This window comes from Saccopteryx bilineata, chromosome 1, assembly GCF_036850765.1.
Source record: "Saccopteryx bilineata isolate mSacBil1 chromosome 1, mSacBil1_pri_phased_curated, whole genome shotgun sequence".
Taxonomy (NCBI): domain Eukaryota; kingdom Metazoa; phylum Chordata; class Mammalia; order Chiroptera; family Emballonuridae; genus Saccopteryx; species Saccopteryx bilineata.
The window spans coordinates 253,451,301-253,477,905 of NC_089490.1; the positions used below are offsets into that span (position 1 = coordinate 253,451,301).

Below are 26,605 nucleotides of genomic sequence, written 5' to 3' on the forward strand. Positions count from 1 at the left end.
TATGCCGGTGCCTGGTCAGCGCCCTCAGGAAAGGGTTTGTGACGCTGCCCTCCAGTCAGGCCCTGTACAGTCACGTCACTAGCATGGGGACAGGATCAGCCAAGCACTATGGGCCCCTGGGGGATGCCGGAGCTGGAGAGGGTAATGCTGTCTGAGACATGTTGCTCTGTCCCCTCTGAAAGCACCAAAGCCTGACGCTTGTTTGTGCGCCCAGTCATCCTTTGGAGGGGACAGGAGACTGTGGTGCATCCATTCAGGGGAATGGTGCTCAGCTCCAGAAAAGAATGAACTGCTGATACTGCTAAAGCTTGGATGGCCTTCGGAACACGTCAGGGTTCTGAGTGGAGCCGGACTCACGCGGACACCTGTTGTCCAGTGACCGCGGTCACACAGCTCCGAGTCTGCTAGCGACCACTGCGTTGTGCAGTTCAGTTGTGTGTGCCATGTGAACTGGCTCAATGAGAGTTCTTCAGAACAGTGTGAGCCTGAGCACACGTAACAGGGCGGGCACACTGACTTGTATGCTGGAAAATGTTTTCCACTTGTATGTGGAAAATCTGCATTTTCCACAGTGCTTGTTAAAGGCAATGTCTGGTAAGAATTCACTTATGCTTTCTACTCAAGCAAGACCAGAAAAAAGGGTTTTTGTGACAAATCGTTAGGTTGGTATGTTTTGGTTCCTTGTCAGGTTCAGAAGAGAGCCTGGGGTCATGGCTTTGTGGCGTTGGTGCAGCACCTACTGTAGCTGGTCATAGCTGAGGGGGCAGAATGATTTCCACAGAGGGAGAAGAGCCCTGCCCAGTGGGGAAGGGCGGTGGGTGAGCACTGTGCTGGATAAGACAGGTCACAGCTCTGGTCTTCAGTCCCGGGGGAAGGCTTTGGCCTTCAGGCAGCTGTGAGCAGCATTGGAGTGGCACATGTGACTTGTTGACGTGACTGGCCAGCAGCCATGCCATTGTGGGTGCAGTCCTGTGCCTCCTGGCCTCGTTGCTTGAGCGTGTCCTGTCACCTGACACCTCAGAACTAAATGTGCAGACATTGTCATGTTAACAGAGTGTGACATGGTTGTGTGTCCACTCAGGGGTGCGTGTCCCTTGTCTGAGCAGTGACTTCATGTGGTTCCGCCTCTGATAACTATTGCAGATATGAACGTAACCCAGCATGTAAAATTACCAAAATGTATCAGGTTGTCTGTGCTGTCTCTTGGTACCCAGGTGAAGCCTATCGAAACAGTGTTTGTGAGCCACGGTGCATAGCCTCTTCTCTGAGCCCCACACAGCCGAGGACACTGAGAAGGGTTTCATTTAGTTGTGAAGGACTGAGAATCCTGTCTGTTCCTGTTAGTCACACCGAATTTAATTTTCTTTGGATAGAAGCCTTGCAAAAGAAGCATGTTTATACTGGTGGAGAGGTCATGTGAGGGGTGCCCTTTCCATTCCTGCCCTGCCCCCCTCCCCACCCCTCTGTGCTGGGGCAGCGGACCTGGGCCGGCCTTCCTGCAGCAGAGCCAGAGTGGACTGCGGGCCTCACCAGCACTCTGCAGGCTGCTGTTAAACACTTGGCCTGCGTGCACTGTTTCTCTGCCTCTTACACTGACACCGTGAAGGGTGGGATTAGTCTCCATCCTGAAGGAGCAAACCGAGCCTTTTCATAGGTTGGTGGAAAGGATTGGAAGTAATGAGTTCCCATTTTGGAAATGTTGAGTTGGAGGTGCCTGTAATGTGTCTGGGTAATCAACATTTTGTTGGCAATAGTATGTACCTAGAATTAATGGCATTCTTTTGTTTCTGTAAAATTTATTTTTTAAGATTTGTTTTAAAATGTTTATTTTATTGATTTTAGAGGGAGAGAGAGACAGGAACATCAATCTGTTTCTGCATGCACTGTGACTGGGGCTTGAACCAGCAACCTCTGCGCTTTCTGAGGATTCTCTAACCAACCAAGCTGTCTGGCCAGGGCTGTAAAATTTATTTCTATAATCATGGCCTATTTATACAAATTGAGAGTAGCTTTTCTTTATTTCAGTAAAAAAAAATCTGGATGGTCATGGTGATTGAAGGCTGTAAACTAATACAGTGGTACCTTGAGATATGAATTTAATTTGTTCTGTTACCGAGCTCGTAAGTCAATCAACTCGTATATCAAACTGCCTATACTGGACCCGTGCGCCAACGCACCAACTAGCGGCAGCTTCCCAAATCACAACTCGTATCTCGGAATTTCGATCGGATCTTGAAAAAATACGGACCGAGTCGCAGCTCGTATCTTAAAAAAAAATTTGTATGTTGGTCTGTTCGTATCTCAAGTACCACTGTAGCTGTAAAAAGAAAATGGGGTTCCACAAGTGATCATTCTCACAGGAAAGGCCACTCGTGGACCTCCAGGCACTAGAGCTCAAGTCAGGGCCGACAGACTCTCCCAGTCTTCAGTTGGCCCCTGGCTCAGTCTCTCAAGGCCCACAGTGGGGACACGGCCTCGCGGACGGCGCCCTCCTCTGACCCTTCTACTTCTTGGGCGTGACTTTTTAACTTGAAATGTATAAGTGTAACTTAATTAAAATTGAAGTCGATAGAACAGTACACCTGCTGTAGGAAGTGTGGAAACTAGCACTCCTGTGAGGCACTGCACTAGACAGCACTTACATGCCTGGGCTGGGAACGTGTATGGCATTCTGGGCTTGGACCCTGACTCTGCCCCTTACTGTCTCTGACCTGGGCCAAGTTAGGTGTAACTTCCCTGTTCTCCTTTTCCCTCTTTATAAATTAAGGAGAATAACAGTGCTTGTCCTGTAGACTAGCAAAGGTCAAATGAGAGGATTTTCATAAATATAGAGTACACACCGCCACAAAATAAGCACCCAGTAGGGCGGAAAGATGACGATAGAGTAGGCGTTCCAACTGCCACCTCCCAGGACCAAATTGGATTAAAACAATTTAAGAACAACCATCTTGGCCCTGGCCGGTTGGCTTAGCGGTTGAGCGTCGGCCTAGCGTGCGGAGGACCCGGGTTCGATTCCCGGCCAGGGCACACAGGAGAAGCGCCCATTTGCTTCTCCACCCCTCCCCCTCTCCTTCCTCTCTGTCTCTCTCTTCCCCTCCCGCAGCCAAGGCTCCATTGGAGCAAAGATGGCCCGGGCGCTGGGGATGGCTCCTTGGCCTCTGCCTCAGGCGCTAGAGTGGCTCTGGTCGCAACATGGCGACGCCCAGGATGGGCAGAGCATCGCCCCCTGGTGGGCGTGCGGGGGGGGGGGGGGATCCCAGTCGGGCGCATGTGGGAGTCTGTCTGACTGTCTCTCCCCGTTTCCAGCTTCAGAAAAATGAAAAAAAAAAAAAGAACCATCTTGAAAAATAAGTGCCCAGCAAATGGTGGACATCACCCTTTATTTCCATCTGTCCTTGAGGCCTGTGGACATCAGGCACTTTGCTCTCCTGTGGCACAACACCCTCAGGGCCCTCGCTAGCTGCCCACACACGTGGGAGTGAGGTGTCTCCACCCTGTTTGGCTGGTTGGATTTTGTCATGTGTGTGTCCTGGCTGCCACTTTTGCTGTTGACCCTCCGCTAGGAAACGACTCTGCTGGGAGCCTAGTCACTGATGGACTGTGGTGGGAATAGGCTCTCTGAGGGCTGGCGGTTCTGACCACGAGCTTCGTGGACCTTTTAATGGAAGGAGAGTCGAACATGAACAACTATTTGGACCTTGAACGTGTTGGCTAAAGGCCAGTGTTGATGTGACTTTCCTTCAGAGTTATGCCTCGTCCAAGAGCATGTTGTCTGGTCCCCGATGACACAGATGCCGAGTTAGGTCGAGCGCGCCCTGTACTCTGTTAGATTGAGTAATGACCGTGCTGTCTTACAGATAAGGGAGCTGGGGAGTGCAGAGGGCGGGCCTTTATCACAGAGCTGCCGCAGAGTGCTGGAGTGCAGACCAGGACCTGTCTCCCTTGAGGCCTCCCTGTGCCTGCTGTGCCTCCTGCCTCCGCTCCCTCCCCTGCGCCAGGTCTGGAGGTGAGCGCCCTGCTCACAGCAGACTGTGGTCTCCTCAGAGGGGTGTTGTCTCCATTTGTGTGCCACAGCGACCTGCTTCTCGGAGTCATCTGACCAGTCTCATCCCAAAGTGGCATCTCTGTTCTCACTGCCTTGGCCTCTGGGTGCCCTGCAGGGGCGCACCCTGCTCGTGCGGCGCTGCCCACTGCCCTCAGCCCTGGCTGCTTGCCTTGGTCTCAGCTCAGGGGCCCTCTGCGCTGAGTTCTTTCTGCTGACTTCCCAGAGACAGTGGACACAGCATGGAAGACATTAATGTAAATGCCGTTGGTCCTGGGCAGTGGGCATTACAAGACTTGGTAAGCGCTAGTGAGTTATTCCAGTTCAAGTGGGAGTTCACAGCTGGCCTTTCCAGAGAGAAGCGATACTCCTGAGACATGTTAGACGTTAAAACTCAAGTCCTGAGGGTTTTAAATTTAGGGCAGCAGCTCTTCGAGAACGGCCCCAGCCCGTCCTTGCAGAAGTTGGACAGAGATGGTTCCCAGCTCCAATGTGGCCCTGTCTCAGGTGCAGTCCAGTGGATGAAGCTCTCTCTGTGGCCGTGAGGACGCACGGTGTGCAGCAAGCCCTAACAAGTCCACTTGACGTCAAGAGCAGTGAACGATGGCACCTTCCAGCTCGGACTGTCACTGGCTGCTTACAAGTCTGTTGCGTCCATGTGCCAGGATGGTGTCTATGCTCAGTAGGCCCCTCTCCTCGGGTCTTGACTGCTGCTTCCCCTTGTCCATTGCTGTTGACAGCCTCCTCATTCTCACAGGCCCCACTTACGTGCCCTTGGCTCCGCTGCGCCAGGGCCTGGTGCTTCCCTCCCTCTGTAGGAGCAGGTGCTGCCCCGTGACAGACCACGGCCCTGCCGCTAGTAAGGGCGGACACAAAACCAGCTCCGCACCCCCTCATCCCGCATAGCAGCCCGGCTAGTTGGCAGCTCCCATGCCGCTCGGAAGGGCCCGTGAGTCTTGCTGGTCAGCTGCCCCTGCGCTCCCCTTCCCTGCCCACCTGCTCTCCCTTTATGAGCAATGTCCCCTCTCTTCCCCTCTGCAGGCAGCATTATCCGCTGCATGCGGCGCCTGGAGGAGCTGCTGCGACAGATGTGTCAGGCGGCAAAGGCCATTGGGAATACAGAGCTGGAGAACAAGTTTGCTGAAGGTCAGTGTCTGCCCGCAGCCTGGCTCAGGCCATTGCGGCGAGGCGCGTGGTACATGCTCAGCTGGGGCACTGCCGCCGCTCACTGGACGGCCGCACAGGGCCCTTATGTACCCTGTGTCAGTGTCCGGAAAAGCTTTCATGTATTCTGTTCACAAGGATGTGCTGTGCACGTCCCGTGAGTCTGGCACTGAAGCAAGCACTAGGGGTACAGCCATGAACATGACTCAAGTCCCTCCCTTTGTGGAGGGGAGACAGAGCAGTCAGGCCACCTTAAATGTGCCAGGTGCTGAGAGGTGTAGGGGAAACTCAGAGGAAGAGACTGGGTGGGTGGGGGTGAATGGGGGTGGTGCCCGCTCAGGCGGCCGTTAGGCCCTTCAAGCCTGCTTGGCACATGAGAGCATGGCAGAGCCTGTGGACTGGGCAGGGTGAGCATGAACACGTGGCCCACCTCTGCTTTCCCCCAGGACTGAGCACAGACTTTGGTGGCAGGGTGCTGTGCTGACTGGTTGGGCCAGTATGTAGAGAAGGCGGGAGGCTGCGGGAGCCCAGACCCCACCAGGCCCATGGACCAGCAGAACAGGCTGGTGCGTGCACGGGGACCATCTGCACGCAGGGCTGAGCCCGCACACAGGGCCCCAGACACGGCTCACGTTGCACCATGCTGACAGCTGACCTGTTCATCCCTCCAGGTGTGAGTCTAGTTACAAACACTTTTTAAAGAAAACTTATTTTCCTGATTTTGTCCAGAAAAAATTTCACATGTTAACTGAAAATGTGTTCTTCAGGTCAGGTCATCTGACTTCTGACAGCTTAGTCCTTCCCAGATAAGTCATTTTGACCACTTTAGGTTCGGGTCCCCTCCCCCCACACACACACTTCAGAGTCACGTCGTAAGATCAGGGTCTGGTTTCTGAGTGTCCCTCTAGGTGGCTGGGAGCTCCTCGGGTGCTATTCTGACCGGCTCCTGTCTCCCCCGTTCAGTCAGGAAGGGTGCTTGTCTTCAAAGCCGCAGGAAAGGGGAATTATTCTTGAAAGTTCAAACTGAACCGTGTTTTCTTTTCTCTTAGGAATCACCAAGATCAAGAGAGACATTGTGTTTGCCGCCAGCCTGTACTTGTAGTCGGATAACGGCCGTGGGCTGCCGGTGCCTGCGACACCGACGGGTCCTCCCGCATCAATTGTATCATATTTAAATCAGGCATCAGCACACACGTGTTTGTACATAAGCATTACATTTTTAATAAAAAACGTACAGGTGGGCACTGTTTAGTGAAAGGCTTGAGACGATCTTGAACGCAGAGCTGAGATGGGTGTGGTGGGGAGTAACTGGGCATGGCGTGGCGTGGGCGTAGTAGCAGTCCTTGTAGGTGGGCAGGTGGCACACGGACCCTGTCCTTCGGGTGCGCCCCCTACAGGAGCAGGCGCTCCTCCAGGCCGCTCAGGGCTGGTGGCTGTTCTGGTAGTGGTTCCCAGCGGTGGGCGTCTCATGCAGAGTCGTGTGAGAGCCCTCCTCCTTCCTTTCCTTAAAGGAGTTTCTCTCCTTGAAGAAATCCGACACATACACAACCTACAGGGAACAGGTAACACACTTTAATGAGATGGTTTAAGTTTAGAAGCTGTATACAAAGTTGCAATAAGCAGTTTGCAAAAATAAAGGCTATATTATGGGATGCAGACTAAGGATACAAAAATCAGTGGCCGGCAGGAATTTTTGTTAAAAGGGATTCTTCCAAATTGAGAGCTGCTATGTTATGTCTTAAGCAAATAGCTTCATTCTGGTAAATCATTTTCCCAGTTCGTTACTGAAAACTGGTGATAGAGCCTTCTTTACAATAAAAATATGGAATGCAATTTCATCTTCTGTAAAGAGTGACCCAGTGTTGGCCTGCTGTCTGTCCTGGCATGCTCTCAGCAGTACTGGGGTTCTGACCCAGAACAAAGGGGCCACATTCTCTACCTCCGCACTTTTCTCACTGGGACCCTGTTTTCTACTCATTCACCCAAGTGTCTGCCAGCGTCCAGGTGGGGGCAGCTGCCCCGGGTACTTACGACCAGTACCGCGACCAGTGCTCCCTGAATGAGCCCCGTGAGCACGTCGCTCCAGTGGTGCTTGTAATCTGAGACACGGGACAGGCCCACATAGATGGACAAGGCAACCAAGCCAAACTGCAGCGTGGGGCGCAGTAGCCGTGCCCAGTCCGCCTTCATCCTGGCCTGCAGGTAGAGCTGGCAGGGAGGGAGGGGAGAGAAGAGCCGTGAGCTGGGAACAGAGCAGTCACTAAATACTAGGGATCATTAGGTAATCACACATGGGGCAGTGATTTTTGCCCTCCCCCAAGCCAGCCACCCTTTCAGGCACAGAGATGGCCGCCCCGACCTGGCTCACTGTCACTGCTCAGGTCTGCAGACACCAGCACCTCCAGACCATGGCAGACCCCTCCCCCCCCCATGACAGGGTGGCCATCGCCCTCCTCATGGGGTCATTAGAGAGTTGAGTGTCAAGTGCTATCCATGGAAATCACCGGTCCCTCATAAAGAAGGATTCACAGATGCACACAGGCATGCGGGAACAACCCCCAGGACCTGCCCGGTGAGCTCTGGCTCACACACATGTCCAAGTGCCCAGGAGCCATTCAGGGCAGTCCCAGACTCCAGCTATGGGGACACTTCTCAGGATATTATTGGCTCAGTTACTGCCAGGCCTTCCCCCTTCCTCCCAGTCCCCGGGCCTTCTAATAACAAAACTAGGATAACAAAAGACTGCTAACTCTTCCCAGTGAGATAAAAGAACACAGGCTGTGAGAACACTATTTACTATTAGTACTTTCCAGTCAGTCACAGTTCCTATGGCACATCTGCAGAAACATCTGGGTGTGTGTTTTTAAAAGGAAGTTCTCAATTCCATAGAATTACTTCTTCATGAAATTTAATTGAAGTAAAATGAAAACCTTGCAATTTCCAGAAATGTGGAAGAAGCCCAAAACTAGCTCTATTGTAATAGTTTTGAAGTGGTGGACTTGAATTTTATACCACATCTGCACTCTGTATGCTCTTAACTTCTGGAATTTGGTTTTTCAAATAAAAGCAAGATTCTGATAAAACTGGACTTTAAATTCTCTCTAAAGGAGACCAAATTAAGTCCCAGCAGTCTACACTTAATATTACACCTGGGTTTCTAATCTGAGCATTAAATAGGCACATAGCACTTAATGTGGTCAAACAGGGAAAACAGGAAACAGCAAACTTACACAAAGCAGAACTATAAAAATCCACTTAAAATTAAGACATATTATAGGTGGCCTGTCTAAAGATCTCCCCCCACCAAATTCTGACTTCTACAGAGAGAGAGGGACACACATACACACACACACAATATAATAAAAGTCAAGCCCTGGCCAAGTAGCTTGGTTGATTCGAGTATTGACCAGAGGTTGCGGGTTCGATCCGTGGTTGGCACATAGAGGAACAGATCATTGTTCCTTTCTCTCTAAACGTGAAAAAAATTTAAAGTCAATAAATTGGTCTTTTTTTATAAGACTTTCTCATTATTATTTAGATTTGTTCCATTTATACACTCATTGGTTGATTCTTGTGTGTGCCCTGACTGGGGATTGAACCCACAACCTTGGTGTACAGGGACAATACTCTGATCAACTGAGCTGCCTGGCCAGGGCTAAGTTGATCTTTCATGCCCCCTTGCATCAGCCCTGAAGCCTGGTCTCCTGTTAGTTACTGCATCCACATTCATCACTAGTTCTCTGTGGCATCTTGGCCAAGTCTTGGCCGCTGACCGCTGACCCTGACCTACTGCTCTGAGCATGGACCCCTGCACCCGGGAATGGCAGGAGACTAGCCTCCCCCAAGTTCAGACCTTACTAGTCCCAGGAAGAGCGGTCTGGGGAGTGTCTCAGAAAGCGGAAAGACAACAACCCACTCAGAAGCAGCAGCAGCAGCTGCCTACACATCCATCACCAGGACTCCCCGCCCGCAGCCCTGGAGAGCAGCGGCCAGGCCCTGAGTGCCGACTGCGAGGGCAGGGCCATGATTGCCAGGCCGTCAGAAGCTGCTAGCATGTCCAGAACACCTGTCCCAGACAGAGTAAAAGGACATCAACCATGAGCCCCGGTGTGCAGACTTGCTGGGTCCCTACCACTGTCAGAAACAAGCCCCTGCACAAGGGGAGACTCCTGTGAGCCTAAAGGCCCCCCATCTGCCACCTGCTCTACCACGGGCCTGTCTACAACCTCCAGCAAAGGACAAGAAAACTGCAAAACAGTCGTATGTGGCAGACAGGCATTCACTCTCTCCTGAACCTCACAGCACAGCAGTGGGGTCCAGGCGACGGGGAATGTGGGAGGTGGTGCACAGGGAGGACCCGCGGTGAGCACGGTGAGCCCATGCGGGCTGCAGGAGCACAGGACCCCACCTCCACCGCCCCGCACACTTACCGCCAGGAAGAGCATGCAGTACATGGAGAAGGAGGAGTGGCCCGAGTAGAAGGACAGTCTGGAAGAGAAAGAGGGACAGTCATTTTCTCCCCTCTAGCCACAACAGTGGATTCCATGAACAGCCCTCCCTGCACAGGGCGCAGCGCTGCCCCTGTCCTCTGGGAATCAGGAGGGTGGGCGGGGGGCAGTAAGCACAGGAGCACTACACAGCTGGGGCCGATCACACAGCATCACTGGAGGGGTCCAGGATGGGTGACGAGTCACGGAGAACAAACTGGCCAGGCATTTCTAAAGGAGTGCCTGGCAAGCCTTTTTATCCGCATAAATGGCCCGACTCAATTGCACGTGAACTTATGTGACCATGACTTCAGGATTATTTTCCGCTTGCAGGGCTTGTTCCCTTAGTAATGATACCTTTGAAACACTCCAAAGTGAACTCCTTTTTAAAACATAAGTAAATTCTAAAACATCAAGACAGCATTATTTCAGCACTGAAATGGGCACAGGTCTTCCCTTAGATACCCCCTAGACTAAGTGCTTTTTTTGAGGTTTATTGTAAAACTGTGTGCTGACATTACTGTATCAGGTGAGTCACCTCTCTGTGTTGCCGTCTATAAACATCCCAGCCTCACCACCCCCAACTAAGAGCAACGTGATGCGGGTATCCCTATGACGGCACCACATCCTTCGGAGTACTTGAGGCCATGTTAAATTCTGTTGACTATTTCTTGATTTCTCAATCAGTTGTGTAAAATAAATGTGTGCCTTTCCCCCCCCTCACTGTTGACTGTAAACAAGGTGTCTGTCCTGAGTCTATCTGGCAGTTGGGTGTGGCTGGAATGTTGACGGAAAAGCCCAGGTTTCCAGCCCTTCTATGAAGCAGAAGAGCACTCAGCACTTTGTGCGAAAACTGTGGGCAAGTACACATGTGTGATGACAATGACAGGACACGCGCGACGCGACACATACCTGCCCTCCTTCACCTTGACCGCACTCCCCCGGCAGATGTAGTTCTCGATGTAGCCCTCACTGCAGTTGATCTTGGACCAGTCCGGGTCACACACGTCCAAGAAGTGGGGCCGCAGCCTGCCTATCGAGTACTTGGCGATGTCCGTCAGGGACTGACTGGCCGCAGCCCCAAACAGAAAAGTTCCGATAGCTTTGTAAATAGTGGCTACGTAGTTATTCCTGATAAAGGAATTCGAGTGCAAGAGGTTAAAGTACACAGACAGGGCCTCTCCTAGAATCATCTGAAAAAAGAAACAGAAAAACAGGACGTTAAAGCAGCAATGGGGCACTTGAAACAAAATTAAAAATAGAAAATGGTAAATCACAATAAAATCTTTATTTTAAAAACAACCTCCCCCTCCCCCTTTATCTTTTACAAATGGAGAGTTAACTTAGGATACATGAACCACAAAAAAAAGGTGTCAGATCAATTGTGGATACTGTTCGCAAAGCAATGGGCAAGCCAAAATAATTTCAAAGTCTACCTAAAACAATACATACTGAAATAAATTGAATTTTAATAAGTACACCTCGATGTACAGTAGACAAAAACATGGTTTGGTCAAAAAACACAAACTTCCCCAATTAGAATATCCCTTACATAAGTATTCTGACAGTCTTCATCATTAGCAAACACTCCTTAGAGTCAAGACGTCCATCATATATAAATATAAAAGGGTAAGATAGTATCAGAGTAAAAGATCTAATATACAAACAGGGATCTAACACTGAGACTAATGGGTACGGGGCAGGGGCAGAGCCTCGCAGACAGGGCCCCCCACCCCGCCTCTCTGGGGACCTGACCGCCAGGCTTCTGTAAAAACCCCTATTGAAAGGTCACACACACACTTGATGCTGACCTTCTCCAAGAAAACATTTCAAGTGGCTCTGTCCTCTTTACCTTTCCCTGACTATGCAGACCTGGCCTGAGAGCCCACATTCTAGGACAGCTGGGCATGAGCTCGCAACAGTGTCTGAGTTTACAAGTTCACAGACTAAGGCACTGAGAATTTTTTAAAAAGACATTGAATGGCAACATTATAAAAATTACACTTGCTGATAAGCCACTTTCTCTAGCTGCCTGAGACCAAAATAAAGGCTTAAACAAAACAGTCTCCTCGCTAATCTATGCTGATGGGAGATACAAGTCACAAAGTTTTGCTTAAGATATATGCTGATTTCACTGCTTTATTTACACAAACAGTGCTACAAAGTACTCAGGCGTTTCCACTTAGCTGTTTACTGTGTTCAGGAGAAGCCTCACCACCATGAGATCAATGGCTGCCTCAGGAAAAGATTTTAAGAACCTGATACCAAAATTTCTTCCCTCATCTGGCTCAAGGGCTCCTAAACTTCCCTAGTTGGGATGTTACAACATTGACAGCCAGACTCTGCAGTCTACAAAAGCCAGGAGTTTGTAGCTACTGACGAGAGCTAGCACCACCGCTGTGTTCCAGCAGAGCAGGTGGTCAATAAACGTTAGTTGCAGAGGCTGCCCTTAGTAAAAGGGAAACGCCCTCAGGTTAAACAAGCTAAACCCCCGAGAAATAGGGTCCTCATCAGGGTCCTTGTGAACGATTCAACCTGGTCCTTTTCTGAGAACAGGTCTCACAGGACAGCAAAGCCACACGCCTCCACAGCGTGGCCTGGGCTTCTCCTTGACTGACCCTGCCGGGAGCCCCCGCTGCCCCCGGGCTGCCCAGGGGGTCCAGTGACAGCCATGCTGGCTCAGCAGCAAGAGAGGATCCCTCTCCTGTTTCCTTATGGACTTGATCTTTGATAGTTTAAAATATATCCCAAGTATTTTAATCAACCACAGGGCGAACAGTTGAGACGTCTCTGTCTGGGCTGTCACTGCATGAGCAATCAACTATCTTCCAGAAACAGGACTTGCTCTTTCTGAGCCTTCCCAGTCAGCGTGGTGATTACCACGTGCCCGGTTCTGCCACCAGTGACGGAGCGCGCGGAGCCCTGGGCACAGAGGAGGGCTGACCTAGGGAGGGGCGAGAACGGGGCAAGGGCAGGTGGGGCTGCATCATATCTATCACCTGCTCCATCTTCACTGAGAAACAGACGAGAGAGTCTCAAGTCATTCTCCTGATTTAAATGCAGGGTTGTGTCCGTGTCTCACCTGCCCGTAAAAGCCAGGTTTTTGTTTCGTTTTAACATCTAATCCTGCTGTGTGAGCCGCTAATGTCACTTCTTAGCCTCTGGTCAAGTCTGCACTGGTTACCTAACCTGGAGCAGAATCTTAGAGCTGGGGTGACTGTCATGCATTATTTACTCAGATTCTGAAGCTAGAGTACATTATTCAAGAACTAAAGATGATGCGTAGGGGGAGTAAACAGAACACTTCTGAGGATCAAAGCTAATAATTATCTAAATCAGCACAACTCGACCATTTCGCTCTGATGCGCTGTTTTCTCTCACCATCTCCTCGAGGTGACTCTACATCTCTACACTGTCTCTGCAGGGACGAGTCCTCCCATCAGGGCCCACCACCTTCCTGAAACAATCACCTGAAGTCACCGGCACATGTCCACTCCTTCCCAAGTATCTCATCTACCTCCCTTCCCTGCATTCTACTGCATCTCTCTCAAAAGCCAAAACAGTCTCATCAGATAGATTTTTATCAACCCTCATGGGCCTTGGCTTCCCTAGCATGTGACAGGCTGACCACCTCCTCCTTACTGAATTCTCCCTGGGGCTGCTGAGAAACTACCTTACTTCTGGCTCTCTACCAGGCTCACTCACTCGCCAGTGTGTGTGGGGGTCATGTGCAACTCAGGTCAGGGGCCTGGCGTGAAGTCTGGATCATAGTCCTAAAAGATTCTGCTTAAAGAAATGACACAGCCTGCCCTGTGGTTACACAGTGGACAGAGTATAGGCCTGGAATGCTGAGGTTGCCGGTTCGAAACCCCAGGCTTACCCGGTCAAGGCACATACAGAAGCAGCTATGAGTTGATGCTTCCCGCTCCTCGTCCCCTTTCTCTCTCTCTCTCAAATGAGTAATTGGAAAAAAGAAAGAAATGATGTTATCTACTAGTAAATAAAATTAAACGTACTCAAGTCCAACCACATGCCACCTGAAAGAAGCTAACTTAATGCAGAAACTGCAATTATTTTAAGTGAGCACATAAAACCTCTGCCCTGGAGCAGAGTTTGCCTCTGTTGATATGAAAACAGTGCTTTGCAGCACCTTTGAACAGTCTGGGGTTTTGTTGTTGTTGTTGTTGTTTTTATTTATTCATTTTAGAGAGGAGAGGGAGAGACAGAGAGAGAGAAGGGGGGAGGAGCAGGAAGCATCAACTCCCATATGTGCCTTGACCCGGCAAGCCCAGGGTTTTGAACCGGTGACCTCAGCATTGAACAATTTTTAAAGAAACCTACACTCAATGTCCTTGCGGTTGTATTAAACAGAAAGGTAACTTTCTCACAAGTGATGCTGAAAAGTAGTCAGAGCTGCAAGTGACCAACCCAGAAACCAGGTGGCGGCGGGCTGAGCATGGCCGGGAGGCTGCAGCCCTGGCCTCCGGTCCGCAGCGGGTTCCTGTGCTGCGCCTGGACAGCACCCTTGCCTGCCTGAGCACAAGAAAATGAGCACGGCTCTGAAATCAGCTACTATTTGCAGCTTGGAGCCCTACTAAGTTCTTATACTTAAATAGTGCTCTCCCTGAAACAGGCATACTTAAGAGAGGACCCTCTTCTTACTTCAGCCTCAGTGGAAGAACCACAGGCTTGGCTTTCTTCCCTTTCGTGGTAAAATCTCTGTAAAGATGTGTCTAGATGAAGATGCTCACTCTGCTCTGACAGCGTCACCTTCCTGTAGGAGAGTCAGCGGCATTACTGCGGGACTGCTGGGCTTCACCCGAGCGCCCGGCCCCGGCCCCAGCAGCCTCAGCAGGCCCCTGGCCGGCCGCGAGGGCTCCGAGGTGAACAAGGCGCTGTCTCGGCCTCCAAGAAGCTCAGGCCCAGTAAGCAAATATCTGCAGAGCAGACGTTCTCTTTTATGAATTATGTACCACGAACTGTGAGTTGACTAACTTTCAGTGCTAATAAGGTGTGATCATTCTTGAACAAGACATTACATTTCTATATTAAGAAGTGTCTTTTTTCTTTTCTTTTTTTTTTTATGAACTCTCAAACTATGAAACATAATGCTATGATCTTGTTGCCTAATCTGCTGGATGGGACCAAATTTTCTGCTTTTAACTAAGATAAACCTTGTTTCTAGAGTTACAAGTTATGAAGCATAAAACTCATCTAAGTCATAGAATCTCTGGGTCAAGAGATTATAAAAGTCACTAGACAGTCACTTGAAGCCTTCTCCCTAGAACATGTTCTACGCACAGCCACCTGACGTCCTAGAAAAGAGCAGTTACTATTGTGTTTCATACCAGTAAAAATTCTTTCACATTCACTGCTAATTACATACAGAACTTTGGTTTTTCTCTCCCGTTTCTGGTATTATCTAAAAATTCTTTGAAATTAACATGGATTAAATGAAGTCTTGACATTAGTCAGCACTGTTCTTTTCAAGAGCTTAGTAACTAGCAAGTAGGCACACACATAGACTCAATAAATTATAAATTAATATATATCCTGTGTATAAAGTAGAAACACTGATATTAACATTCATCTATTGCCGTGATTACTGAAACAAAAGCAAATTAGAGTCTAAAAATAACAGTAACATAAAACATACACATTCAGTTAGTACTTCAATTATACATTGTTATTCTTTTGGACCCCACCTAAAATAGCTGCAATCATCTTAATGAAACAACACCTTCAATTAAAGGTTAAAAAAACATACATTGCATTCAATCATTAACAGGTTAACACAAAAAATAAGCCAACGGAATAAAATTGATAAATTTGGAAAAAGTGGGTTTCACTTACAACGATAATACTGAATGGAATGATTATTCCACCTAATAACGCATAAGGGATGGTGTCTTCTTTGTAAGGGTACTTGATGGACTCATCATTACAGAACAATCCTCGCTGGAAGGGGGCATGCCTTGAAGTAAGAATTGCAAAAGGCAATCCAGCTAGCAAAGGGAATAAATGAAAATGTCATTAAAAACGACATGTCAAAACCAATCAATGGCAGTCATCACCTTAGAGGCTGTGTTTACAAATGCAGTTGCCGTGACAATATGTAAAGGCACACAGGGAAAGAAAATGCAGCAAGGCAGGCAGCAGAAGTTAGACTGCAGAGCAGGGCGAAGCTCTCTCTTCTACAGGAAATGATGCTTCCAAGTCCTCTGTTACCCAACTGAACCAACAGAGTTCTTCCCTTTGCTTCTGCCCACTATGCAGATTTTAGAAAGGAATAAAGAAATCCTTCTCACGCTCTTGTCATGTCCTCACAGGGTTTTCAGCACTCTTTCCAACCCCATTTGTCCCAGACATCATTCCCATAAGGAAAACAGCACTGTGATTGCCCATCTGATCCCTACATCCCTATGCACTCAGATGGGTTGTGGTCTGTGGCCAGCGCTCCAAGCCCTGCACGAAGCCTTCTGCACCGTCTTCTGGGCTGTCTGCAGCACATCCACCGCCTATGTGCAAACCAAGCTTCTCACAACAGACGGACAGTGGTGTCGAGGCCCAGAAGCACCTACACGATGGCTGTTTCCATCAGCAAATCTTCCCTGAAGCTCATGTCTCAGACTTAGCTCCTCAACCTCTCACTTGTGTCTAAATACGAACCTGAAGAATCAGTTCTCTACTTCACTGACCGTGGCACACCCACGAACTCTGCAGCACACTGGGCAGTGCTGTTCTGCACAACAGAGGGTCCGCAGAACCTCCGCACGAGGCCGGGCTCAAGATGCACCCCAGCACCAAGGCTTTCCTCCAGCAACCGTCCCCCAGCACAACACACAGAACCACTTGGCTGACACACTGCTCACAAGCATCCCTTCCGTGCAGCGCTGGGTCCCGATGACCGCCGACGGTCTCGCTGACTCAGTCAGCCCTGGAGACCACGCCTCCGCCACTCTGCCCAAGTGCGCCCTCCACAGACGTCCCCCCTGCCCAGTCTGCAAGGGCCAAGCAAAAAAGAGATGCACACCATCATCGCCTTTACTATCTGCTGGTTTCCGCCAAGACCCTGAACGCCCGAGCCAGCTTCTTCCTCTGTGTCAGCCAATGGCCAACAGTGGCTGAGCTCATCACAAGTTTCCCAGATGCTCCTCGTTAAGAAAACTCCAACCTGCCTGACCAGGTGGTGGCGCAGTGGATAGAGCGTCGGACTGGGATGTGGAAGGACCCAGGTTCGAGACCCCGAGGTCGCCAGCTTGAGCGCGGGCTCATCTGGCTTGAGCAAAGAGCTCACCAGCTTGGACCCAAGTTCGCTGGCTCGAGCAGGGGGTTACTCGGTCTGCTGAAGGCCCGCGGTCAAGGCACATGTGAGAAAGCAATCAATGAACAACTAAGAAGTCGCAACGCGCAACGAGAAACTGATGATTGATGCTTCTCATCTCTCTCCATTCCTGTCTGTCTGTCCCTGTCTATCTCTGCCTCTGTAAAAAAAAAGAAAAAAAAAAAAAAAAAAAAAAAAAAAGAAAACTCCAACCTGAGCTGACTCTGCTAACTGACTTTACACCACTTCTCATCCCTGAATGCTGGCCATGCTCTGACTCACCCACTGCCTGCGCTCAGATGAGCGAGGTGCCCAGGCCCTCAGCCCGCACGCTGGGGCGGCACAGACCTCCCACTGACGGCGCTCGAGGACATGGACCCTCAGTGGTAGTCTCAGTCGTGCCCAACGCTCAGCCCAACCAGCAGCCCCCCTGCGCCCCACTGAGACCTGTTCTCTATTCACAGAGAACGCCGACACACAGTCACTTCACCTGTGAGAACTCTGCACGTAATGCTGGGAACTTTCAGTGTCCACACTGCCTATTTCTGAACTGTTTTCATTTTCCAAAGAATATTTATTACAGAAGTTAAAGCCATATTATTAATGTCTAAAACTCAACAGGTTTATGTTCTTGTTCTCAGAAAAAAATTTCATATTCCTAGGCCCAAATACATTGAAAAATGTTTTAACCAGGCATCAACTAAGTTGGGATTTTTCTCCTTTGACCACGGAAACTATGTTATAAATTATTCTTAGATTTAGGAAAAAATGTTTGTGGGTGTTTTTTACGATAGAAGGGAAAAATGAAATAAAATCACATACAAATACCACATAATTAGTTCATTTTATAAAATAGAAACATTCAAGTGGGCAAATACTGAGTGAATCCACTGCGCAAGGAAGTTGGCTGGACGTGACTGGGAATGCAAAGTTGAGTCATGCCCGGCACACACGTACAGCAGGACAAATGGGTACAGGGAGCTCGGGGGGGGGGGGGCACAGCAGGGGAACTGGGGGGCACAGAGGGGGGAGCCGGGGGTGGGGCATGGGGGGAGTGGGGAGGCACAGAGGGGGATTGTGGGGGGACAGAGGGGATTGGGGGGTCACAGAGGGGGACGCTGGAGGCACAGAGGAGGGAGCTAAGGCTCTAAGCAGAGATACTAAAAAAACCAGTGGTTCTCAGTCACTGACAGGGTGGTTCAGTGGACAGAGCTTTGTCCCTGATCGCCAAGGTTGTGAGTTCAATCCCCAGTCAGGGCACATATAAGAAGCAACCATGAACGCACAACTAAATGGAACTAAGTGTAACAGCGAGCTGATGCTTCTCTCTCTCTCAGATCAATGGAAAGAAAAAGATTTCACATAAATGGAACCATACTACACACACTGTTTTGCAAATGGCTTTGCCCCTTAGCATGTTTCTGAGGCCCACCCCTGCGGCAGCATGCATTTGTGCTTTCCATCACTGAACAGCGCCTACTGTGTGTGCGTACAACACTCAGTCTCTCCACTCACCGACTAATGGGCAGGAGGGCTGCTCCCAGTGTTTGTCTATGACTAAGGACACTACAGACATTCACATACAAGTGTCTGTGCGAATACATCCTTTCATTTCTAAAGCAAAGAGACCTAGGGGTGGAGTAACTGGGTCATATGTTGAACTTTTTGAGAAAATGCCAAGCTGTTGTTCAAAGTGGCTTCGCCACTGTACGTTCCCACATCCTGCTTTTCAGTGTGCCCACGTGGCCAGTTGCATTAGCCCACTAAGAACCAGATTCTCTGCATAGTGAGCTCTTACCCACAAGTAATTACAGCCCTCTACCTTCTACCAGTGAACATTTATAACAAATCAAGAGAGAGCACGTGATATGGTAACTCATCGCCTCCACAGACTAATTCCACAAGAACACTTCATCCTTCACCACATGTCAGAAAACACAAAGTCAGAACACGGTCACACATCTTAACTTCTTATTGCACAAATGCTCAGCGTCTTGATACTGTCACATAAATGCTAACAAGTGTCTTCTTAATCAGACCGGTGATGGGGTGCCCAGCAAACCCGAGAACCATGGCTAAAAACTTTCTTACATGTGAAAGGGACTCTTCTGGTAGTGGAAACTACACAAATGCCTCCACAAGAGTGTTACAAGATGCATATCCATGGTGGAGCACAGATTGATATTCTGTCCCTGTTGATTGCACAACAGTATTTCATCACGTGGCTCTACAACACAGCAGGTGCCAGGAGAGGGAGGCATGCATCTCCAGAGCCCACCATAGCAAACCACAAGGAACACGCCAACTCGGCGCTGATAGCGCAGGCAAGAAACCGAGCAGCTCTGACACAGGACGCCAGGACCCTCGAGAATTGTCCAGAGGTCTTTACCGTACCTCAAAGGAAGACAAAAGCTCCCCGTCCACTGTGAAATGCCCGAGAGATCACATTCCTCTCCTGATGCCCGGACAAGGGGGGGGGGGTGAAGATGGAGACTAGAAAGCTAAGGAGTCCAAAGGTACAGGCTCACCTGTAGAATACGGGGTCCACATATTATTTCTGCTACCTAAGACTACACCTCTCAGCTAAATAGCTATGTGAGATGTGTGTATAGTTAATCTACCTTTTCTGTTAGGTGTATTATCTGTTAGGTATATATATTTTCATTTGAAAATCTCCTTTTGTTTATTTATCAATGGGGAAAATTCCAAGTATGAAAGAGTCAATTTTGAAAATACACGTTGTCAAAAGATACTAGTAAATACCTAAAATATAATCATACTAATAAGACAGTAAAAAGAGCCTGACCAGGAGGTGGCGCAGTGGATAGAGCATCGGACTGGGTTGCTGAGGACCCAGGTTCAAGACCCCCGAAGTCACCAGCTTGAGCGCGGGCTCATCTGGTTTAAGCAAAAAGCTCACCAGCTTGAGCCCAAGGTCGCTGGCTCAAGCAAGGGGTTCATCAGTCTGCTGAAGGCCCACGGTCAAGGCACATATGAGAAAGCAATCAATGAACAACTAAGGTGTCGCAATGCACAACGAAAAACTAATGACTGATGCTTTTCATCTCTCCGTTCCTGTCTGTCTGTCCCTATCCCTTTCTCTGACACTCTCTTTCTGTCTCTGTAAAAACAAACAAACAAACAACCAACAACAACAAAAAAAAACACAAACCAGTAAAAAGAATATGCCAATGACTTATTTCTGTTCCTTCTGCTTATATTTACAAGAGGATGAAATTCTGGGCACTGTTCTATATAGCAGCAATGAACAACTGGAAACCTACATTAAAAGCACAATACCATTTATAGTAGTTCAAACCTTTGAAATCCTTAGGTATAAACCTCATAAAATACGTACAGGATCTGTATGCTGAAAACCAAAGACCTAAAGAAAGACATGGGCTGAAAGACTGAACAAAGTCAATTCTCTCCAAACCTATGTACAACTTTATATAGTTCTTATAGAAATGCCAGACAGACAGTTTGTGGACACATTCCTTCTAAAATTTATGTGGAAAAAGCAAGGAAATTAGACAGCTAAAACAGTTTTTTGGGGGAAAAATCAAGTTGGAGGAGTCCCACTCCCTGAATTTTGGGGAAAATGTCGCTACAGTTGATTTTTACACCACTCAATTTTAAGCTTCTCTAGCTAGACTTGACCATGCCATCCACAGATGCCACAGTCATCAGGACAGTGTGCGACATGAGGAAGAAAAGACACAGTCACTGATGGAGTAGTACAAACAATGCAATGGAGAAAGGAGAGCTTTTCAGCACATGGTGTTGTAACAATGGGTCATCCATATACATGCATGTTCAAATAAACCTCAACATGAACCTCAGACTTTATACAAAACTTAACACAAAATGGGTCATAGAGATAGAGTCTTTGTGACAGAGTTAGGCATAATATCTAATGTACTATCTATAAAAGAGAAAAATAGCCCGACCTGTGGTGGCGCAGTGGATAAAGAGTCGACCTGGAATGCTGAGGTCACTGGTTCGAAACCCTAGACTTGCCTGGTCAAGGCACATATAGGAGTTGATGCTTCCTGCTCTTCTCCTCTTTCTCTCTTTCTCTCTCTCTTCTAAAATGAATAAATAAGGCTTAAAATTTTTTTAAAAATATATCAATGAACTCAATCCCTGTTTCAAACCCAACCTCATTATTTACTAGATGTAGGGACCCAGGGAAAGTGACCTCTTTGAGCAAAAAGTTTCTCATCTAGTAAAACAAACAAATAAACAAAAAATTGATTCATCAAAATTAAAAACCTATGCTCTCAAAAGATACTTTTAAGAGAATGAAAAGACTGGAAAAAATATACTTGCACATCACATATTCAACAAAAGACTGTATGTATATATCTAGAATAGATGAAGATCTTTCTAAACTCCACAGTAAAACAGAAAAATCAGAAAGCAAGCAGAAGAGTTGAACATCATGTGACCATCAGCAGCCACCAGAGAAAAGCACGTGAAGGCCCTACTGAGACATCACTACGGACCTAACAGAATGGCGGGAGTGAAACACCTGTGCTGGGAAGACGCAGAACAGTGGGTCCCACTACTCGGCTGCTAAGAGCAGGATGGCGCGGCCACTCTGGAAAACCATCTGCCAGTTTCTCACAAATCCCAATACACACCAACAGACCCAGCAACCTCGCTACTGAGTACCTGCCCTAGGAACATGAGAACTGACATTCACCCCAAAACATGTGGGCACTTTTCATAAGCTTCACTTGCAGTGGTCAAAAACTGCAAGTAATCAAGATTCACCTCAACAGACAAATGAACAAACTATGTTACATCCATGTAGGGAAATACTACTACTCAACAATAAAAAAGGTAACCAACTGCTGATATATGCAACAACCTGGACAGCTCTCAAGGGCATATAACTCAGTTTTTGAAAAAGGTCAATTTCTAAAGGATATATACCGTGTGAATCCATTCATATAACATACGTGACAAAATTACAGTGATGGAGTAACTGGTGGTTGCTGAGGGTCTGGGTTTGGGGACAGTGTGACTATAAAGAAAAATGAGACAGTCTGTCAAGGGTGATGAACAGTTCTGAATCCTGATCGTGGTGATGGTCACACAAATCAACACATGTAACAGATTTCATAGACTTACACGCACACACCAAAAAGGCTGCATGCAAAACATTTGGTGAAATCTGAGTAAGGTCTAAATTTCAGTTAATAGTACCGATACTTTTACCACAGTTACGTAAGACGCTGTTGTTGGGGGAAGCTGGGTTAAGGGCACCTGGGAACTTGGAACTATTTCTGTGACTTTTGTGTGAGTCTACCATTATTTCAAAATCAAAAATGTTTAAATGTTTTTTAACTGCTGCTGACAGATCACACACAATGAAGACCCATCAGGTTTAAAAACCGGGAGACTGCTGGATCTTACCAGGAGCCATTTCTAATAAGCAGGCAGAGAGAGAACTGAATACTGAACACTCAGCCTATGGTGGTACATTAGGAAGTTATTAGAAAGCCCATCAAGTAGGACACAGCCATGGGAGGTCAATGGCCAAGACAGACAAAGAACAGGACTTTAAAGTAGAAAAGGGAACTGAGAACTTCGTATTATATTTGGGGAGGGGGAGGATCAACTTCTAAACTATACCAAGTACTGTAAGCCGCCAAGCATTCTTCTCGAGTTGACCTCAGATCCACAGAGAAGATAGAAAGCCCTAGCTGAGTAACAAAGACAGACAAGGAGACCATCAGGGAAAGAAATGCAGGCAAGGCACTTCACTCCCACTTGGGTGAATAAGTGCCGTGCCTTTCTTCAAAGCGTGACACCAACGTGGTTTGCTGTAGGTGGAGCTCAACCAGCCAGCTCTGCGTAGGACAAGCACAGACTTGGGGACAGGCGTGTAGCTGCACCAATGAAACATGCCCTCCCCTCGTAGCCTCCCGAGAACCCAGAAACATCCTTTCACAGCTAGAGAACACACCAGGGCAGACTAAGAGAGTTATACAAGGTCACACTGAATTTCAGGAGTGGAACCGAGAAACAGATTCTCAAAGTTTCAATCTGAAGGAGTCTAGACCAGAATTCAGAAATTCTTCCACAGCAGATGAAGTCAACCAGACAGGCAAGCGCCCCAGCAGGCTTTGGTGACTGGATCACCGATCACCCTCCCCGATGTAAATCTCCACCACCCAGACGCACATTCAGAGCGGACAGAAGAAAACCAAACAAAGAGCTAACAGGACGCACCCTCCTCCACCAGGGAATACTCCACCCTGCAGACAGGAGGGACTGTCCAAAGGAACAGGAACAACAGAGCAAGGCCACGGTGGTGGGCTTAAACCCCCCACTCAGCCTCTTGGTAGGGAAGAGAGAAACATCTACAACCTCCGAGAGCTGTCCTGACCAGAGAAAGAATCTGTAATGGTCACGCTTCCTACACAATAGACCGCAAACCACAGAGAAACGTAGCCTTTCATCTACCACATACACAAAAACTCTAAAGCAAACAAGGGCCAACCAGGTTATCATACTTTCAAAGAGAATAAGCAGAATTCTAGGGTAAACAAAATTCGGGGCTCTTTCCCTCTCCCTGCCCAGCGACTTCCTTACAGGGCCCACTGAACAGCAAGTCTCCACTCCAGAAACTGTAATTTGCCGGTAAAATTACACAAGGATGTGTTTCCCCAAGCTACAGTTATGCTAATTGCACAGAAATCTTACTTTCTCCTCTCAAGTTCTGATATTCTCCAAAATGATACTTTTAGGTATACTGACCTAACAGATAAACACCCAAGTTTAAGAATGTATCTGACAGGCCCTGCCCAGGTGGCTCAGCAAATAAGAGTGTTGTCCCAGTGCTCTGAGGTCGTGGTTTGATTCCCTGGTCAGCGCACATATGAGAAGTAACCAATGAGTGCACAACTAAATTGAACTAAGTAGAACAGCAAGTTGATGCTTCTCTCTCTTTCCTCTTTTCCCTTCTGTCTTTCCTCCTTCCTTTCTCGCTCTCTCAAATCAATGGAAAAATTAAACATATATACATATATATCTGATTGAACACATGAGCATATTTAACTGAACACATGATTGAGCCACTATGCTTCAAAACTCCCAAGTTTTCCACTGAGAAAATTAGGGAACCGCTAGATCCTTCCCCCCACTCTTCCTGCCCTGCCCATGACTTCTGCTTATAAGCCCCCCGGATAAAACAGGATCCCAAACTGGATCTCCCCACCCCTACCCAGCCCTCCCAGCCAAGACTTCTGGCAGGAGGTCACCTGATTAAAAAGTCATCTGCTGTGACCCACTCCAGCCACAGAGGCAGCAAGGCGGCCCCACCCCGGAGCTCTGAGCCTGGCACTCTGAGCCGGTGCTGCCCACTCCCAGCCCGGGCACAGAGGCAGACACACAGACTGTTTCTTTCTGCGGTCATACTGCATCCCACATCTATCACACTGGGAACACTGGCTCACGACCTGGCAGTAAGGAAACTGCCATGTTTAAGATTACTTCATTCTCATTCTACATATGAAAGCTAGGAGATAACTGACAGGAATGGCGAACTACTCAACATTCTAATTTAAAGATGGAGCCCAAAGGAACCTGGCTCCCTCAGAAGATTTAAGTGATTTTCCAGAGCCAGACGAGCGCCCCAAGCTACACACAGCTGCGGGGAAGCACAGAGCTCCTCGGTGGCTGCTCTCCAGGACTCCAGTTTCGCCCCCACCTCAGTCACGCTGAGCAAGGGAGTGTTCATTCATATCCCTGCACGGCACCACACACTCTGGTTTTCACGGCTCTCGACCATAAATGAGCTTCACACAAGCAGACCTCAGCTCACACCTCGACCCACAGGGCTTGCTCCTCAACAAAAACTAAGTTGGGGATTTTCAAGTATTTGTGTAAAGTAACCACATACCATGAATAAAAAAATTAAAGAATTTTCAGTCAACTTTCATTCCAAGGCCTGTGATCTCTTATTCTAAGACCCAAAGCTCTCAAAATCCTAATAGTTCTTTCGTAACAGTTGGTGTCAATATCCAACCTGAACCCATCAAATGGCAAAAGTGACCATGAACAAGGAGCAGCCCTAGGCCTTACACACCCACTTACTTTCACTTGTCCTGACTGTGTAGACATTAATACCTTCATTATGAGGGGCTGTCCTAGACTCTCCTGAGGGCATTACACAAGATATATAAATAAATTATATCACCATTCAAAAATCCAAAGCCTTCTGGCTCCAAGAATTTTGGATAATGATCCAAGAACCTGTATTTAGATAAATCTTCACTATTAAAAGATGCTTCTAACCTGACCTGTGGTGGCGCAGTGGATAAAGCGTCGACCTGGAATGCTGAGGTCGCCAGTTCAAATCCCTGGGCTTGCATAGTCAAGGCACATATGGGAGTTGATGCTTCCTGCTCTTCCCCTTGTTCTCTCTCTATCTCTCCCTCTCTCTATCTCTCTCCCCTCTCTAATAAAAATGAATAAATAAAATCTAAAAAAATAAATCTAAAAAAAAAAAGATGCTTCTAAGTCCAACCAGTTGTTTTTCAGAGAGCCAAAAAATTTTCAATGTATCAGGAGCCTAGAACACAGTAAAACCTTAAACAGTGATGGCCCCTTACATAAGATGCGCTAAATACGTCCTCCTCGTGTATTTTCTTAACACAGGGCCATGAGTAAGGGCCACAAGACTCTAGTTCCTTGTTTGTTGTTTCTCATTATAAAAACTGAAAACCGGGACTGCATTTGGAAGTACCATTGTGTTTCCTGAACTTAAGTCTTTGCTAGGTTGCCTTACAAATTAGAAGTTTATTCTATGTATTAAACTATCAACCAGTTTTGCACTTCTGTCCTTTGGTAGGAACCAATGATCTCAAGTCAAAACAAATACTCTTATAAATTGAGTTCACGAGTAAATAAATAATATAAATCACAACCCTGGAACTTTACTTTTTATATGCTATCAGGTAATCCAATTCCTAGCAATGAATGTATAAATAGTCACTAACTGTGAGGGATAAGCATTTGTCGCAATCTTCACTAACATTATTTAACCAAAGAGCATTGACATCTCACCAGATTTTGTGAGCAAATTTTTTTAAAAATTTTTAAAAAGGAACACATTTTTTAGAGCAGTTTTAGGTATATATATTTTTTTTTTTTGAGCAGAAAGTAAAATGTACATTCTGTCCATCTGCCCATCCATCCACCTCTACACCCTCAACCCTGAATGACCCCTATTATAAACATCTCTCACCAGTATGGTGTACTTGTTATAACTGAGGAACCAACGGTCACACATTGTTAACTAAACTCCATGGCTCACATCAGAACTCATTCTTTGTATCCCATAGCTCTATGAGTTCTGGCAGATACGTCATACCCTGCATCCACCATCACAGTATCACACAGCTTTGCTCCAACGCCCTGAAAACCCTGTCACCCAACTACTCACTCCCTGTCCACCCTCCCTCTCACCCGTGACAACCACCAGTCTTTCCACGGCCTCCACAGCGCAGCCTTCTCCAGTGTTGCAGAGTTGGAATCAAACAGTATGAAGCCATTCACACTGGCTTCTTTCAC

At 47.9% G+C, this 26,605-nt stretch overlaps 2 protein-coding genes across 4 annotated transcripts in view; one reads left to right on the forward strand and one right to left on the reverse strand.

The window, feature by feature from the left end:
- The window catches only part of MTREX (Mtr4 exosome RNA helicase), a 61,214-nt gene extending 54,751 nt beyond the window's left edge, over positions 1-6,463 (forward strand). The window contains exons 26-27 of the mRNA XM_066240816.1: positions 5,084-5,188; positions 6,256-6,463. Of these exons, the coding sequence (XP_066096913.1) occupies positions 5,084-5,188; positions 6,256-6,308 (158 nt within the window). The 3' untranslated portion in view covers positions 6,309-6,463. The remainder of the gene's footprint in view (positions 1-5,083; positions 5,189-6,255) is intronic.
- Positions 6,404-26,605, reverse strand: part of PLPP1 (phospholipid phosphatase 1) — a 63,127-nt gene continuing 42,925 nt past the window's right edge. For 2 of the 3 annotated variants that reach the window (XM_066240818.1, XM_066240827.1), the window contains 4 exons: positions 10,606-10,886; positions 9,637-9,694; positions 7,238-7,414; positions 6,404-6,755 (listed from right to left, as the gene is read on the reverse strand). In XM_066240818.1, the coding sequence (XP_066096915.1) occupies positions 6,627-6,755; positions 7,238-7,414; positions 9,637-9,694; positions 10,606-10,886 (645 nt within the window). In that variant the 3' untranslated portion in view covers positions 6,404-6,626. Of the gene's footprint in view, positions 6,756-7,237; positions 7,415-9,636; positions 9,695-10,605; positions 10,887-15,546; positions 15,699-26,605 lie in introns of all 3 variants that reach the window. The other variant, XM_066240823.1, reaches the window with a different exon arrangement.